General features: G+C 49.2%; 1 protein-coding gene across 6 annotated transcripts in view; it reads right to left on the reverse strand.

The window, feature by feature from the left end:
- The window catches only part of HOMER2 (homer scaffold protein 2), a 96,756-nt gene extending 83,073 nt beyond the window's left edge, over positions 1-13,683 (reverse strand). Inside the window, exon 1 of one of the 6 annotated variants that reach the window (XM_082448745.1) lies at positions 13,193-13,418. In XM_082448745.1, the coding sequence (XP_082304871.1) occupies positions 13,193-13,197 (5 nt within the window). In that variant the 5' untranslated portion in view covers positions 13,198-13,418. Of the gene's footprint in view, positions 1-13,192 lie in introns of all 6 variants that reach the window. The other 5 variants (XM_082448742.1, XM_082448748.1, XM_082448747.1 and 2 more) reach the window with 5 other exon arrangements.

A 13,683-nucleotide genomic window follows, 5' to 3' on the forward strand; every position in this document is an offset into this window, starting at 1 on the left:
CGCCCTACATCAGATGGTGGGGGAGAGGGCACAGATAAGCCATCCCCACCCTGCCTCTGCCCTCAGGTGTCGAGCTGACCCTCCGGGTCACCACATTAATGTTCATTCCCTCCAAGAGATTATCTGCTCCCATGGAGCAAGGAAATCCACTTCTCACAGAGGTTAATAAACTTACAGATCTCATTACTCAAAGAGGTCACGCTGGCAAGAACTTTAATGCATTTTTTAGAAAAGGTCTGGAAAAATTATTAACAACAGAACAGTGACTGGCTACTCAGAGACGCGAAAGCAAAAAGGGGACTGATGGGGATGAAGCAGGCTCTCCCCTCCTCCCACGCGGCATCCCCGACAGCTGCGGACAGCAAAGCACCTGGAATCCAACCAGGGTGGCCAGCAAAGCACCTGGAATCCAACCAGGGTGGCCGTCTCTGACTGCCCATCATCTGGGTCTGGGACTGCTGGCCTCTGCTCCTACCCCCAGGTCTCTTGGATGTTGGCAAGTAGTCTAGCTGTGGTGACTGGCACCTTTGCAAACTCACATTCCTGAATCTCCAACTAGTCCCTCAGGTTGCTCACAAATCTGTATTTGCCCCAGCTAACTCCCTGCCCCACCCCCAACAACCAGCTGTACCAAAGCATTTCCTCTCTTCCCGATCTACCGCCTGGTTCTCAGATCAATTCCTTAGCTCACACTGAGAAGGAAAAGCCAGTTGGGACTTCCCTGGTGGCGCAGTGGTTAAGAATCCGCCTGCCAAGGCAGGGGACACGGGTTCAAGCCCTGGTCCGGGAAGATCCCACATGCCGTGGAGCAACTAAGCCCTTGCACTGCAACTACTGAAGCCCACACGCTCTAGGGCCCATGTGCCACAACTACTGAGCCCACATGCCACAACTACTGAAGCCCGCGCGCCTAGAGCCCGTGCTCTGCGGCAAGAGAAGCCACCGCAATGAGAAGCCCGTGCACCGCAACGAAGAGTAGCCCCTACTCGCCGCAACTAGAGAAAGCCCGTGCACAGCAACGAAGACCCAACGCAGCCAAAAACAAATAAAATTAAAAAAAAAAAAAAAAAAAAAAAAAAGCCAGTAGACCCAGCTCCCTCATTCCCCTTTCCACCACAGCCTCAAAATGCCTCCATACCTGCACCTTGCCTGGTCTCTAAGGATGACCCTCCCAGCCGAAAGCTCTTGTTCTAGTTCCCTCCTGCCTCCAACCTCACTGTGCCAACCTCACTGCCTCTCATCTTTCTCTAATGCCTTCAACCTCCTCCTTTCCTTTCCTCCTCAGACTTCCAACATGCTCAACTTATGAAATAAAAATCAGTCTTCCTTCTACCCTGACTCACCCTCAAACTCACCTTCATCTTCAGCCAGACTTCTCTATTCCCCTACCACACGCTCACTCCTTAAATCACTGCAGATGGATTTATGCCTTCACACTTGGCTGAAGCTGCTCTTAAAATCCATCAGTGCCCTAACACTCCCACCCTCACAGTGGTATTTAGCAGCATGCACCTTGGGTCCCCACCCAGCTTTCTGAGGTCTTCACTCCTGTTGAGGACACCTCCCTTTTCAGCCTCCTCTCCCCTGGCTTCCGCGATACCTCTCTCCTCCAGCCTTCCTCCAATGTCATCACCTCTAAGACTCACCCACTGGCTTCTTTTCCTTCTCTTCAACTGTCATCCTTTCCCAGAGTTCCATCTTCACTTTCTTGACCCACTCTCTCCTTGGCTGATCAAATCCATCTCAGAGGTGATGGCTCTCAAATCTGTACCTCTGATTCTATCCTAATTGCTAAGTGCTAGAGCTGAATTTCTACCGATAGAGGCCACTCCACATGACCCACTACAAGTGGAAATTCACCATAATCACCCCAGACTAAACTCTCATCAATTCCCTCCCCAAAACTGCACCTCCTCTTGTGTTCCCAATCTTGGTTAATGGCACCACCATCCACTCAGCCATACAGTCTAGAAATATCCGAATTGCTGGCAACTCTGCCTCTCCCTTTCTCTCATTTCAACAATCAAGAGCCGTGGGTCCACCTCCCACGTGACTCTCAGGGCGTCTCTGGCCTCCAGAAAGTGCATCTTAAGAACATGGATTCTGCTCTCAAACAGGCTTGAACTTGGTTTCCAACTCTGCCACATCCTGGCTGGGAGCTTGAACAGATTACTAATCTCTCAAGCCCAGTGTCTCCAACTATGAAAGTGAGGGTTGTTGTGAGGATTAAATGAGATATTATATAGACACACTCTGCATGGTAACTCCAACCCACTAAGTTCTCATTAAATAATAGTTTAATTTGTGTCCTAACTTAGCGACTCTATAGGAAAGACGTTCAAGCTTTCTACCTCTCACCTCCAGCAAGGTGTCTTGCATATATTTTTCTATTTTATTGTATTATGTACATTCCTAGAAGCTGCCTCAGATCTAGAACAGAACAGGGCAAGGTTTACATTACATAAGTCTGTGCCATATCTGCTTTCTGCTCTCAACATTTCTTGCCTGGACTGTGGCTAGCTCCTATGAGGTCTCTTTCCTCTAATCTCTTAACTTTCTATGCAACCCTTCATTACCATCTCTGGAATAATTTTCCTAATGCAAGTAACATTCTTCTCTTCAAAACTGAAAGTGTTCCCTCATTATGTATAGACTGAAGTCCAATTCCATGGGATACAGCATGGTTCTGCCTCCTACCCCAAGTCACCTCTTCCTCTCTGAGCCCACTGCCTGCCACTGCCCTGGGAGTCAGGCCTCATTCTCTGGTACCAAGACTAACTGCTCCCCCCACCTCCAGCCTCACCCATGGCTGGCTCCCTGCCACCCACAGGATGAAGACCCAACCACTTGGCACAAAGGCCTTTCCTTCATGTCTATACCTTCCTGACCCCTTCTCCACACTCACCATGTACTTCACATTCTTTCTCACCTCCCTGCCCACTACTAACAGCTAACGCACATCACAATGTGTATTTCATTTAATCCTCACAACCACACTATGACGTTGGTACTATTATCATTCCCATTTCACAGATGAGGAAACTGAAGGTCAAAGAAGGTCAGTATCTTGCTCCAAGTCATACAGCCAGAGAATGGCCAAGCCAGGCCTGAGTACAAGGTTTCTGTCCTGGACCTCCATACTCCACTGCCTCCTATGGGAAGCTCTCTCCATCTAAATGCTTCGCCTTGCTCTGCCTTTCTGTCTGCCTGGGAAACTCCTACTCATCCTTCAAGACTCAGTTCCAAGGTCATCTCCTTCGAGAAGCTTTGTCTAACTTCTTGCAGAGTTAAGCATTTCATCCTTGTCCATATTTCAATACAAGGGCTTATCTCATTGCCCTAATTAGCTGCCCACCATCCATCTGCCTCAGCAGGGCAGGGACCCTGTTCTAACAGCCTCTGTCCTCCTGGAGCCTGGCCCAGAGAAGGTGCTCAAGAGCTAGGGGATGGCCATTGGTCAAAGAGTCAAGAAAGCTACAGGGTGGGCTTCTCTGGTGGCACAGTGGTTAAGAACCCGCCTGCAAATGCAGGGGACACAGGTTCAAGCCCTGGTCGGGAAGATCCCACATGCCGCAGAGCAGCTAAGCCTGTGTGCCACAACTACTGAGCCTGTGCTCTAGAGCCTGCAAGCCACAACTACTGAAGCCCGCGTGCCTAGAGCCCGTGCTCCGCAACAAGAGAAGCCACTTCAATGAGAAGCTCATGCACTGCAACGAAGAGTAGCCCCCACTCGCTGCAGCTATAGAAAGCCCGCGCGCAGCTACAAAGACCCAATGCAGCCAAAAATAAAATTAATTAATTAAAAAAATTTTTTTTAATTATAAAAAAGAAAGCTACAGGAGCTGATGAACAGATGAAGGGTGATGAGAAAGGAGTTCAGATCCATATAAGTGGGTGGGAATCAGAGATATGAGCCTCTGAAACCAACTACTGTCTAGTCCACATGGCCTCGTATCCCTGGTCCCATATCCCTCCCATGTTAGTCCACTAGGTAATGTTTGGTTGATGTCCACCGCCCCACTAGACTGCAAGCATCATGGGACCATGGCTGTTCATCACTGTGTTTGTTCCCAGCACCTACAACAGTGCCTGACACAAGGTAGACGGCCACGATTCCTTGAAGGAATAAGAGAATGAATATACAATGAAGGGTTCCCTAACCAGCAACACAAATCCCTAGTCTGATGCCCACAATGGGGAGAACTCCTTGGTTTTTTTGTCCACACTTGCACCTCCCCATGAAAGCAACTGGTTGGTAGACTGGCTTTCTTGTTGGGATGGGTGGGTCAGCTTCCTAATCTTCCTTGTCCTCTGGCTGGTAACATTCCTCCACCCACGCGACTGGAGAGGCTTAGTGATATGAACGAGAGCTTCAGAAGGCAAACCGCATATTCTCTGGGTCACCCAATGACAGGGAACCAACCTTGGCAGTACTCAGGACTGGCCAGCAGCTGAGGACTCGGGGAGCGCCCAAGAGGATTAAAGATGAAGAATGGACCATTCCCAACCATGTACTCCAGAAGGTACCTCAGGAGTACCTTGAGGAGTACACCTGCCAACCTCCTACCCAAAACAGAAATGATCATGATGATCACGGTGAAGTTGGCCACCACTGATGAAATATTTATGTGTGAGACGTTGTGCTAAGTGCCTTACACACATTTTTCTCATTAATCGTCTCCGTCCTTTAACAGCTGAAGACAGTGAAGCTTAGAGAGAGAAAATGACTTGTCCAAGCTCACACAGCCAACCAGGGGGGCTGGGGTCTGTACTGAGCCCCCCTGAGCCCTCCTGACAGGTGGCCTTCCGTGACAATGGACTCATCTTGCTGAGACAGCCAGTTTTATCTTCAGTCCACTCGGAGGGGTTAGAGAGCTCATCCTCAGACCCATGACCTGAAATCAGCCTCGATGCCGCCTCCACCGGGAGCTCCTTTTCCTGCCTTTTGGAGCCTCCTGACACAGACTCCATTCCTCTTCCCCAGGAGGACCTTTTCTCCATCACCCACCCCCCCGGGAGAAACAACTCTCCTGTTCTCCATTTATCTGAACAACCCCAATTAAAAGCTTTCCCAATTAAAAATCCCAAAAGGGATCCAATGCCTGGGCAGCAGGGTCTACAATATTCCTCATTAATTGGATCCCTATGGACAACCCCTACCCCATAACCCACAGACAAGATTTCCCCCAGAGCACAAAGGGAGGAAGGAGGACAAAGGGCTGGCTGGGCGGTTCTGCCCCTCACTGGTGATCTGGACCAAGATCTGCCCAGGACAAGGCAACAAAAGAGGGACTGTCAGAGCCCCTCTGGTAGCTGGGACTCAGCCTCAACTCGGCTGGGAGGCACCTGGGTACTAAAGGGTCTCTTACTGCACAGCTCTCAAGCTAACTGCTTTGGCTGGTGGCGATGCCTCATCCTAAGCTTTTCTGCATGGGGTGAGGGGGCGCCATGGTCCCCAATTCCTCAGAAGAAGAAGAAGACGAAGACAATCAACCAGGCTTGTGAATAAAATTGTTTAAAAAGAAAAAAATCTCTAGTCGTTGACAAATGTCTAAATGTGTTCCCCACACGCGTATTTTTATTCTAACAAGCTAATTTGAAATATAATTTAAATAAATTCTACCAGAATGATACCATATGACTAACAGCACCCGGCGGCAGAACTTCTGGAGGCTTCATCGTACATTCAGCAGAGGTTTCCAACCTGACACTGTTCCCACACAACGCACACCCGCTAGGACACCGGCTCCTGCTGCCAGCGCGTGCCTCCAAGCCTATAAATACGACTCGGGGGCAGCCTGCGTGAGCAATACCTGTAAGTGTAGACACAGAACACACGGGGCTTGGGGACCAGCGTCTCCAAACCCATGCAGATTAGAAGCTCTTTGCCCCAATTCCTCTCGAGGCTGCTTTTTGCTTAATTTATTTTCATGCTAGAAAAAAAACAAAGTCTAACCCTCAAGATCCGCAAGGTCAGGACCTGGTACACCTGAGAGTTCTAATATTCTGAAAAATGCTTTTTCTCTATTGTAAATCTGTTTGGGGGCTGCTGTTCACTTTCGTCTGACAAAGGTGAAGGAAGTTTTTCTTTTCAAAGGGAAAAGGAGATCCCATCCCCACTCCATATGCCAAAAGGAAGTCTTTCTCCAAAGGTTTTAGACGCCAATGCTGGCTGAGTAACATATCACAGGATTTACCCAGGTGTTTTTTTTTAATTGCCTGACAACTGAAGCAGGGACTGAACCGTCCCTCCTGTATGTATGTCCCTGCCAATCCCCTCGCCAAGGGAAGCCTCTCTGCAGGAGGGGCCTGATGCCCACCAGACAAAGGGCTTTGCAGCAGAAGGGGCAAAGGGGTGGGCACGGGTGCTTTCTGCTTGTAGAGAGCCTTCTCCTCCAGGTCTTAAAGCAGAATTACTCTGCCCTGATATTTCCAAACAAGCAGAAACAGTTTGAGCAGCTGGGTCCTGGTCCACCAACACCCTTAGCAACAACGACGAATCCTTGGTGTTCTTACCAAGATTCACTAAGGAGCAGTGACTCACTCAAAATTACACAGTCACCACAAATTACCCAACGTTAATTGTGATCCTGGTTTCCTCTACCATTTCTTTCCTTCAGTAATTCATTTAAAGCAAACAATTGCTTTAAAAGATTATCAAAATGTCGTTTTTATTTTTTAAATTATACCCTGCCTTGTTCTAGAAAGGACTTAAGCAGGTTTGCAAAGATGTATAAAATTCAGCAAAATGACAAATCCAAGTAGGTTTGGATTTAAATGATGATGTATATTTATAGTGATTGGCATGGAAAGATGTCCATTCAAGGTATTTCAGGTTGAAAAACTTATGTTACAAAACAGATGTATGATATGACTCCATTTAGATAAAAATATACTTGTTTTATGTAGACATAGATCTAGACACGGAGACATATATATTCCAATACATGGAAAAGTCTGCAAAGACAGACATACGATTGCTGATGGAGGTTATCCCTGCAATGTGGGATGAGAAGTAATTTTCACTTCCTCTTTTATGCTGTTATTTTTTAGTATGAACATGTAACATTTTTATAATTAGAAAAAAGCAAAGCTATTTACATTTTGTTAAAAAAAAAAAAAGTGGTAGATGAAAAAGGGTGAAGGTAAAACAAGGGCAGGGCCATACAACTGAATGAGGAATAAAGGTAAAGGATGAGGTCTGATAAATTTGCTAAGGGGGACCACACATCTGTCTCTTAAGTTCCCCAGGAGCCATTACAGAAAAGAAACCTAGTAATTTACACAAATCATTGAGTCCATCAGACAAAAGCAAACCACCTGCTCTGCTCTGGGTCTTCCTTCAGGGGACTGTGCACAAGCAGCAAATGTGCCCTCAATTCCATTCTAAAACCTTCAAGGCCAGTTGTTTCAGGACTGTTTCCAACAAGAATGATGGCATCTTCCCAAAGTGAAAGTCAACCCAAAGTGAGTATTCATTTATTCCTATTCACTCATTCATTCAGTACATATCTACTTAGTGTCTACCCCGTGCCAAGTACTGTGTATTTTTCCATCTCTGACACTCAGGGTGATGCTAAGGGCTTCTAAATAATGAGGGTGATCCTGAATGCTAATGGTCTCTCTAAGCATCTCTCCATAGTGCACTGGGGCATCTTTCCTAAGTTCCCCAGATAGTTCCTCTGACACCCTATGGATTACAACAGTTTGTTGAAACTCACACATAAAGCTGGTACTTGTATATGTGGCTTGTCTCCTCTCCCTCAAAACTCCACAAGGGCAGGAACTAACTAGTAGGTTTGCTCATCCCGGATCCCCAGTAGACTCTCCAATTGCCTTACAGATGAAGAGACTGAGTGAACCTCAGAAAGCTTAAAATACCCACAACAGGGGACTTCCCTGGTGGTCCAGGGGTTAGGACTACGCATTCCACTGCCATGGTCCCGGTAGGGGAACTAAGATCCCAAAGCCGCGCTGCACAGCCAAAAATAAATTAAAAAACAAAACAAAAAACCCCACAACAGGACCAAGAGAAGACAAGTTTCCTCAATATATCTGAGAGACTGTTATCTATTTTAGTCAACACAAACCCCAAAGAAAAGTCTGTAATTTGTAGGAACTATGTAATTAGGTGTGATTCAGAGGGAGTGGAAAATGAAAGGAGAAGGAATGGTCATCAGAAGAAAGCTAATCGGTATAGATTACCAAAAGAAGGCCCACAGTGTTAGATAACCAAGATTGTTACATTGCAACATAATCTTGGCTGAACAAAACAAATGAGTGTAAACTGAAGCCAGACAGAAATACAGTAGATCTTGTTTGTAAACACTGACAAAATCATCCACAAGTCATAACAGCAGACAAGATGGCTTTTCTATTAGCCTTCTGCAGGCGGGTAAAAGGGTAATTTACAACCCCAATGCTCGGGTGAGAGCCAACAGCCTGAAAATTAACCGAAGTCACAATAAAAGCTAAATGGCTTGCTTTAGCATTAAAAGAAAACTGCATCCAAATGTGATTTCTTTCTCTCTTGGCCCTTGCAACTCTCAATTTAGCGTGCTATATAAAAGGTAATCCAAAACTTATCACAACTTCCAGGCCAGCATCCAAGCAAGGCTGCCCACCACATTCAAGCATTAACTCAATCAAAAAGTTTATTGGGGGCCTATTAGGTGCTAGACACTGTGCTAGCTGTTGGGATTCACTGGTGAAAAACAGAAGACCCTATCCTCTCAGGACGCTATTGGGGAAGGCAGATGATAAACAAGTAGGTAGAACCCAAACGACAGCAGGTGTGCTGTGGTGAGCAACTGTGGGAACAAAGTATGGTTACTGTCAGCATGTAACAGGGCTGGTCAGGAAAGTTCCCTGAGCAGGAGATCCTGATGTCAAAATGCCAAGGATGAGAAGGAGGAAGGTATTTGCAGAGTCAGGGCAAGAACGTGGGAAGAGCAAGTTCAAAGACCCCCCCAGGCAGGGCAAGAAAAGAAAGGAGGCCAGTGTTAGCAGAAGGCAGTGAGGGATGGCCAGAGTGGCTGGGAAGGCGGGGCACAAGCCAGCTGCCTGTCAGCTGGAGGGTGTTTAAGGAAAAGAGTGATGTGACCTGATTGAAAAGCCGATCACTCGGGCTTCCATGTGGAGAATGGACTGGAGACACCCCAGAGTGGAAGCTGGGGGGACTGTTAGGAAGTTAGGCCAGGAAGGAGGCTACAGTGGCCAGGACTAGAGTAGGAGCTATGATTCTAGGGAGAGGAGAATGCACCCCAGATAATATCCCAGAAGTAGAACCCCTGGGACCCACTGACAGCCTGGATGTCAGGGGTAAGGGAGAGAAGAATCAAGGACGACTCTTACAAGTGGGTGGATGGTGGGCCCATGGACTGGGATGGGGAAGAGAGAGGGAAGGAGAGATCTGGAAGGAATATCAAGAGCTCCATGCGTGGACAAGAGCAGGAAGCCCTGAGAAAGGGCTGTGTTAGAAGTACAAACATGGGAGTCACCAGCATATAGATAGTATTTAAAGCCATGGGGGCACTTCCCTGGTGGCGCAGTGGTTAAGAATCCACCTGTCAATGCAGGGGACACTGGTTCGATCCCTGGTCTGGGAAAATCCCACATGCTGCAGAGCAACTAAGCCCGTGCACCACAACTACTGAGCCTGCACTCTAGAGCCCGCGAGCCACAACTACTGAGCCCGTGTGCCACAACTGCTGAAGCCCAAGCGCCTAGAGCCCATGCTCCGCAACAAGAGAAGCCACTGCAACGAGAAGCCAGCGCACCGCAACGAAAAGTAGCCCCTGCTCGCCACAGCTAGAGGAAGCCTGCATGCAGCAACGAAGACCCAATGCAGCCAAAAATAAATAAATAAATAAATTTATTAAAAATAAAAATTAAAAAAAGCCATGGGGGGATTGGGTTGGGATGGGATAACATTACCTAGGCAGAGAGTGTTGACAGCGAAAAGGAACCAGGACAAGTTCCTAAACAACCCCATCACACTGAGGTCAGAAAGAGGAGCAACCAGCAGCGAGACTGAAGAGGAGCCATCAGGAAGGGAAGAGGAAACCCAGGAGAGTGTGGTGGGAAGGAGGAGGGAGTGGCCATGGGGGAGGACCGCTGCTGAGAAGGGGAGGAAGACAAGGACAAGGTCATCAGTGACCCAGCAGTTCTGGTGAAGAGGTGGGGACAGAAGCCAGACTGTAGACTGTGAAGGGCTAACCAATGGTAGGTGAAGGAAATGAATGGAGACAGTGGGTTTGGACATCTCTTTTGAGATGTTTTCAGGTGAAGGGGAGCAAAGAAGTGGAAGAGAAGAAGGACAGGGATGTAAAACGAGAGACACTAAAGCTGTGCTGTCCAATATGGCGGCCACTAGCCGCTTGTGGCTATTAAACTTGAACTAAAAATCAGGTCCTCAATCGCACTAGCCACATTTCAAGTGCCCCAGAGCCATATGTGGCTGGTGGCAGCGGTACTGCACCACGCAGATACAGAATGTTTCCATCAGTGTGGAAAGTTCTACTGGACAGCACTGAACTAAAGCATGTTTGTGCACTGATGGGAAAGACCCTGGATAGAGAGGAAGCTGAGAGAACAAGAAATGTTCCCTGACAAGGTGAACGCGGATGGGATGAATGGTCCACCAGGAGGGGTGAGCCTCTGGTAGGACAACAGGTGGGAAGGAAAACACAGGAGCAGCTGCACACGGGACTGTAGCAGGGCAGAAAGATGAGGCTTTTCCTTGGACTGTGGCTCTATTTTGTCAATGAAAAGGGAGGCAAGGTGTGCATGGGGAGGAGAGAGAGGTCTGAGAAGGGGAGAAGGTATGAAGCAGCTTCCTTGGGGAGTGAGAACACAAACTTACTGGGGAAACCACACACTTAATGCAAAATACTTCTCAGAAGAGAAGCAGGAAATAGCAGTGAACATCTGAATGAGGAAAAGCATCTTAAGTGGGGAAGAGATAAACTCAGGGTTTTTTTTGTATTTTTCCCTTAAATCTTGGTCATGTCTAGACAGTAGAGCCATGACAAAGCTGTAGGATCACAGCAAGATTTTCTACTGGCTGCCCTCTCTTGGTTCATCCCCTTCCATCCTACTCAACTCTCGGAAAGGATGACATTGGTTCTATTTTCGGTTAAAATGGCTCCCTCCACCCTCCTCTGTCTGAACTGCTTACCCAGCCCTTAGCTCCATCTCAACTTACAGCCATGGTTTGTACGTTCACATAAATTATAGAAGAGGTGGATATATTAAAAATGGCAGAAGTAGGTAGGAGTTACAAACCAACTGTTACCTACAAGAAGTGAGTAATAGACACTTATCAGATGATGTTAAAATTACATGAAAGGCATATTCAATGTTTAAACAAAATCTCCAAGCTACTCCTCCCTGCTTCTCTACAAACAAAAATTATTTTCTGACATTTTCTTTAAGCTTTTATGAGTAAACATTTTCATTTCCACAGAACTATTTGATCTCAACCACAGAGCTTAAATATTTGTTTTTGATCATGCAAGTGTGTTGGGTTGGTTTTGTGTTGGCTGGGGGGAGGGGGGAGAGAGAGTGTTAAAATTACCCAGATCCCTTTTATCTTCCATCTTGAGACCTACATTTGCCAACTCCTTCTTCCCATACATTTTTTTTTAAAAGTATGAAATCTGAGAGCCTCAAAGCTTCCCACTGCACAAAGAGCAGCCCTTTCATCGCTGACCAAGAGGTCACTGGAAATGTTACAGAAAAACTAAATGTTACAGAAAAACTGTTTCCCAGCCAGGGTGCCTCTGGTACAATCACTCACACCTTCTGTATGTGTGAAATATGGATCTGCACCAATGTCTTAAGTAAATCTCCTGGCCCCTCTCTGTCCCCACTGACCTGCTCATGTTGGTCTTGAGTTATCACACTTCCCTTCTCAAAATTCCTCTTGGCCTCCCTCTGTTTCCTCCAAACACACTTTACAGACCACATAGATAAAATTCACTGGGTAAAATGACTCCAGAAACTTACCTGGAGTAAAGTAAGGAGTAAGGTGCAACAAAGCCACTGACCCATGAGAGCTGGGTCAGGCCACCAGGACAATCCTTCCCCTTTCCACTCCTCACCAATCCCATACAGGAAAGCAAGCTCTCTAGACCCACCCAGCAGAAGTCTTTGGGTCTTGAGAAGTGCTGTTTGAAGGCCACTAAGCTCAGCAGCAGGGGACACAGAGACTCAGGAACTCTGGCTCACTTACCCACCCCCCACTCCCAAGCCCACAGTCAGGCTGTGGCTTCCCCTCTGCCGATGCGCTCAGCGTCCTTCTACAAACACTCATCAGCTGCCTGCCCAACCTGGGAGAAATCACCCCACCACTTCAGGCCTCAGTTTCCTTATCTGTACAATGGGAATAGCAACCGTTCCCTGAGTGTGCACAGCACATCATCAATATGGGCTCACATCAGGTGAGTAGATGTAAGGAGTTAATTTTGTTATTAGCACAGCGGCTCCCTGACTCACAGCGCCTACTGCTCAGAGAGACGCCAAGGAGAAATCAATTCTGCTTTTTAAATTACTTTATATACTCAGAAGCATTAGTCACTTACGACAGAGTACTTCAACTTCTCTCCTGAGCATCAACTCAGTTGTTTCAAAGACTGAAGCCTTACCTACAAATCCTCAGTCATCTCAACGCAGACTCAAAGTCCACTATTACTACACTGGGGATTATTATTATTTGGTGTGTTCCCTTTCCAGGAAAACTTCGATTTTCATTTTGTTTGTAATAAACCCAATCGTGCAGAAAGACTAACTGCTTCTTAGACTCCAAAACACAGGCCCTGGAGTTGATCGCGCCCGGAGCGAGGGGACCACGGAATGGCCGAAGCACGGAGGCCGGCCAGGGTGCCTGTCCCCGCCCGGTGCCCCCGCGCCCGCGCCCGGGCTGCCTGGGAGGGGAAAGGCCACGGGCGCGGAGCTGAAAGTCCGCGCCCAGGCCAGGGTGCCCCTGCCCGGTGTCCGCGCGCCGGGGCGGAGGGCGCGGAGTCAGGCGGCCTCAGGCTCTCAGGAGCCGACTGCTCGCTGGCTCCAGGGTCCCGGCGCGGGGTGTAGGGGCCGGCTTGCTCTCGGGGCTCCGAGCCCGGGGGACGCGAGCCGCGGCCCCGCAGCCCCTCTGGGGCTGCGCGCGGGGCGCGCGCGGCGCGGTCTCACTCACCCCATCTCCGGCGCTGCTCCGGCTGCCGCTCCGACGGGGCCTCTCGTGTTCGCTCTCCGCCCGCTCTGCAGCCGCTCCCCGCGCGGCACATGCGGCAGCCCGTGCGCGCCCGGCTCAGCCCCGGCGCCGCTCCATTCCGCGGGGCTGCGCGCCTGCCGCCGCCGCCGCCGCCACCGCCACCAGGCGCGAGCGGGCGGGCGGGCGGGGTCTTGGTCGCCGGGGGCTGGGCGGCCGCGCTCGGGCGGTATCCGCCCCGCCCCGCTCCCGCCGCCCGGCTCCTTACGTAACCTCTTGGCCCCCGGGGCCCGGCGCGCAGCCGAGGGGCGGGGGGCGCGGCCGTGTGTGCGGCGTCCCCCCGGCGCCGCCCCGCGGTCGCCACCCGCCTCCTGAGCACCCCCCCCCCTTTGAGATTCGGCATTGGCGTGCCCCCGCCCCACGCCCACCCGGGGGCTTGGCGCAGTGCCGCGAGCAAGCATCCAGCCTGCGGGATT

The sequence above is a fragment of the Balaenoptera physalus genome (genome assembly GCF_965194825.1).
Source record: "Balaenoptera physalus genome assembly, chromosome: 2".
NCBI classification, from domain to species: Eukaryota; Metazoa; Chordata; class Mammalia; order Artiodactyla; family Balaenopteridae; genus Balaenoptera; species Balaenoptera physalus.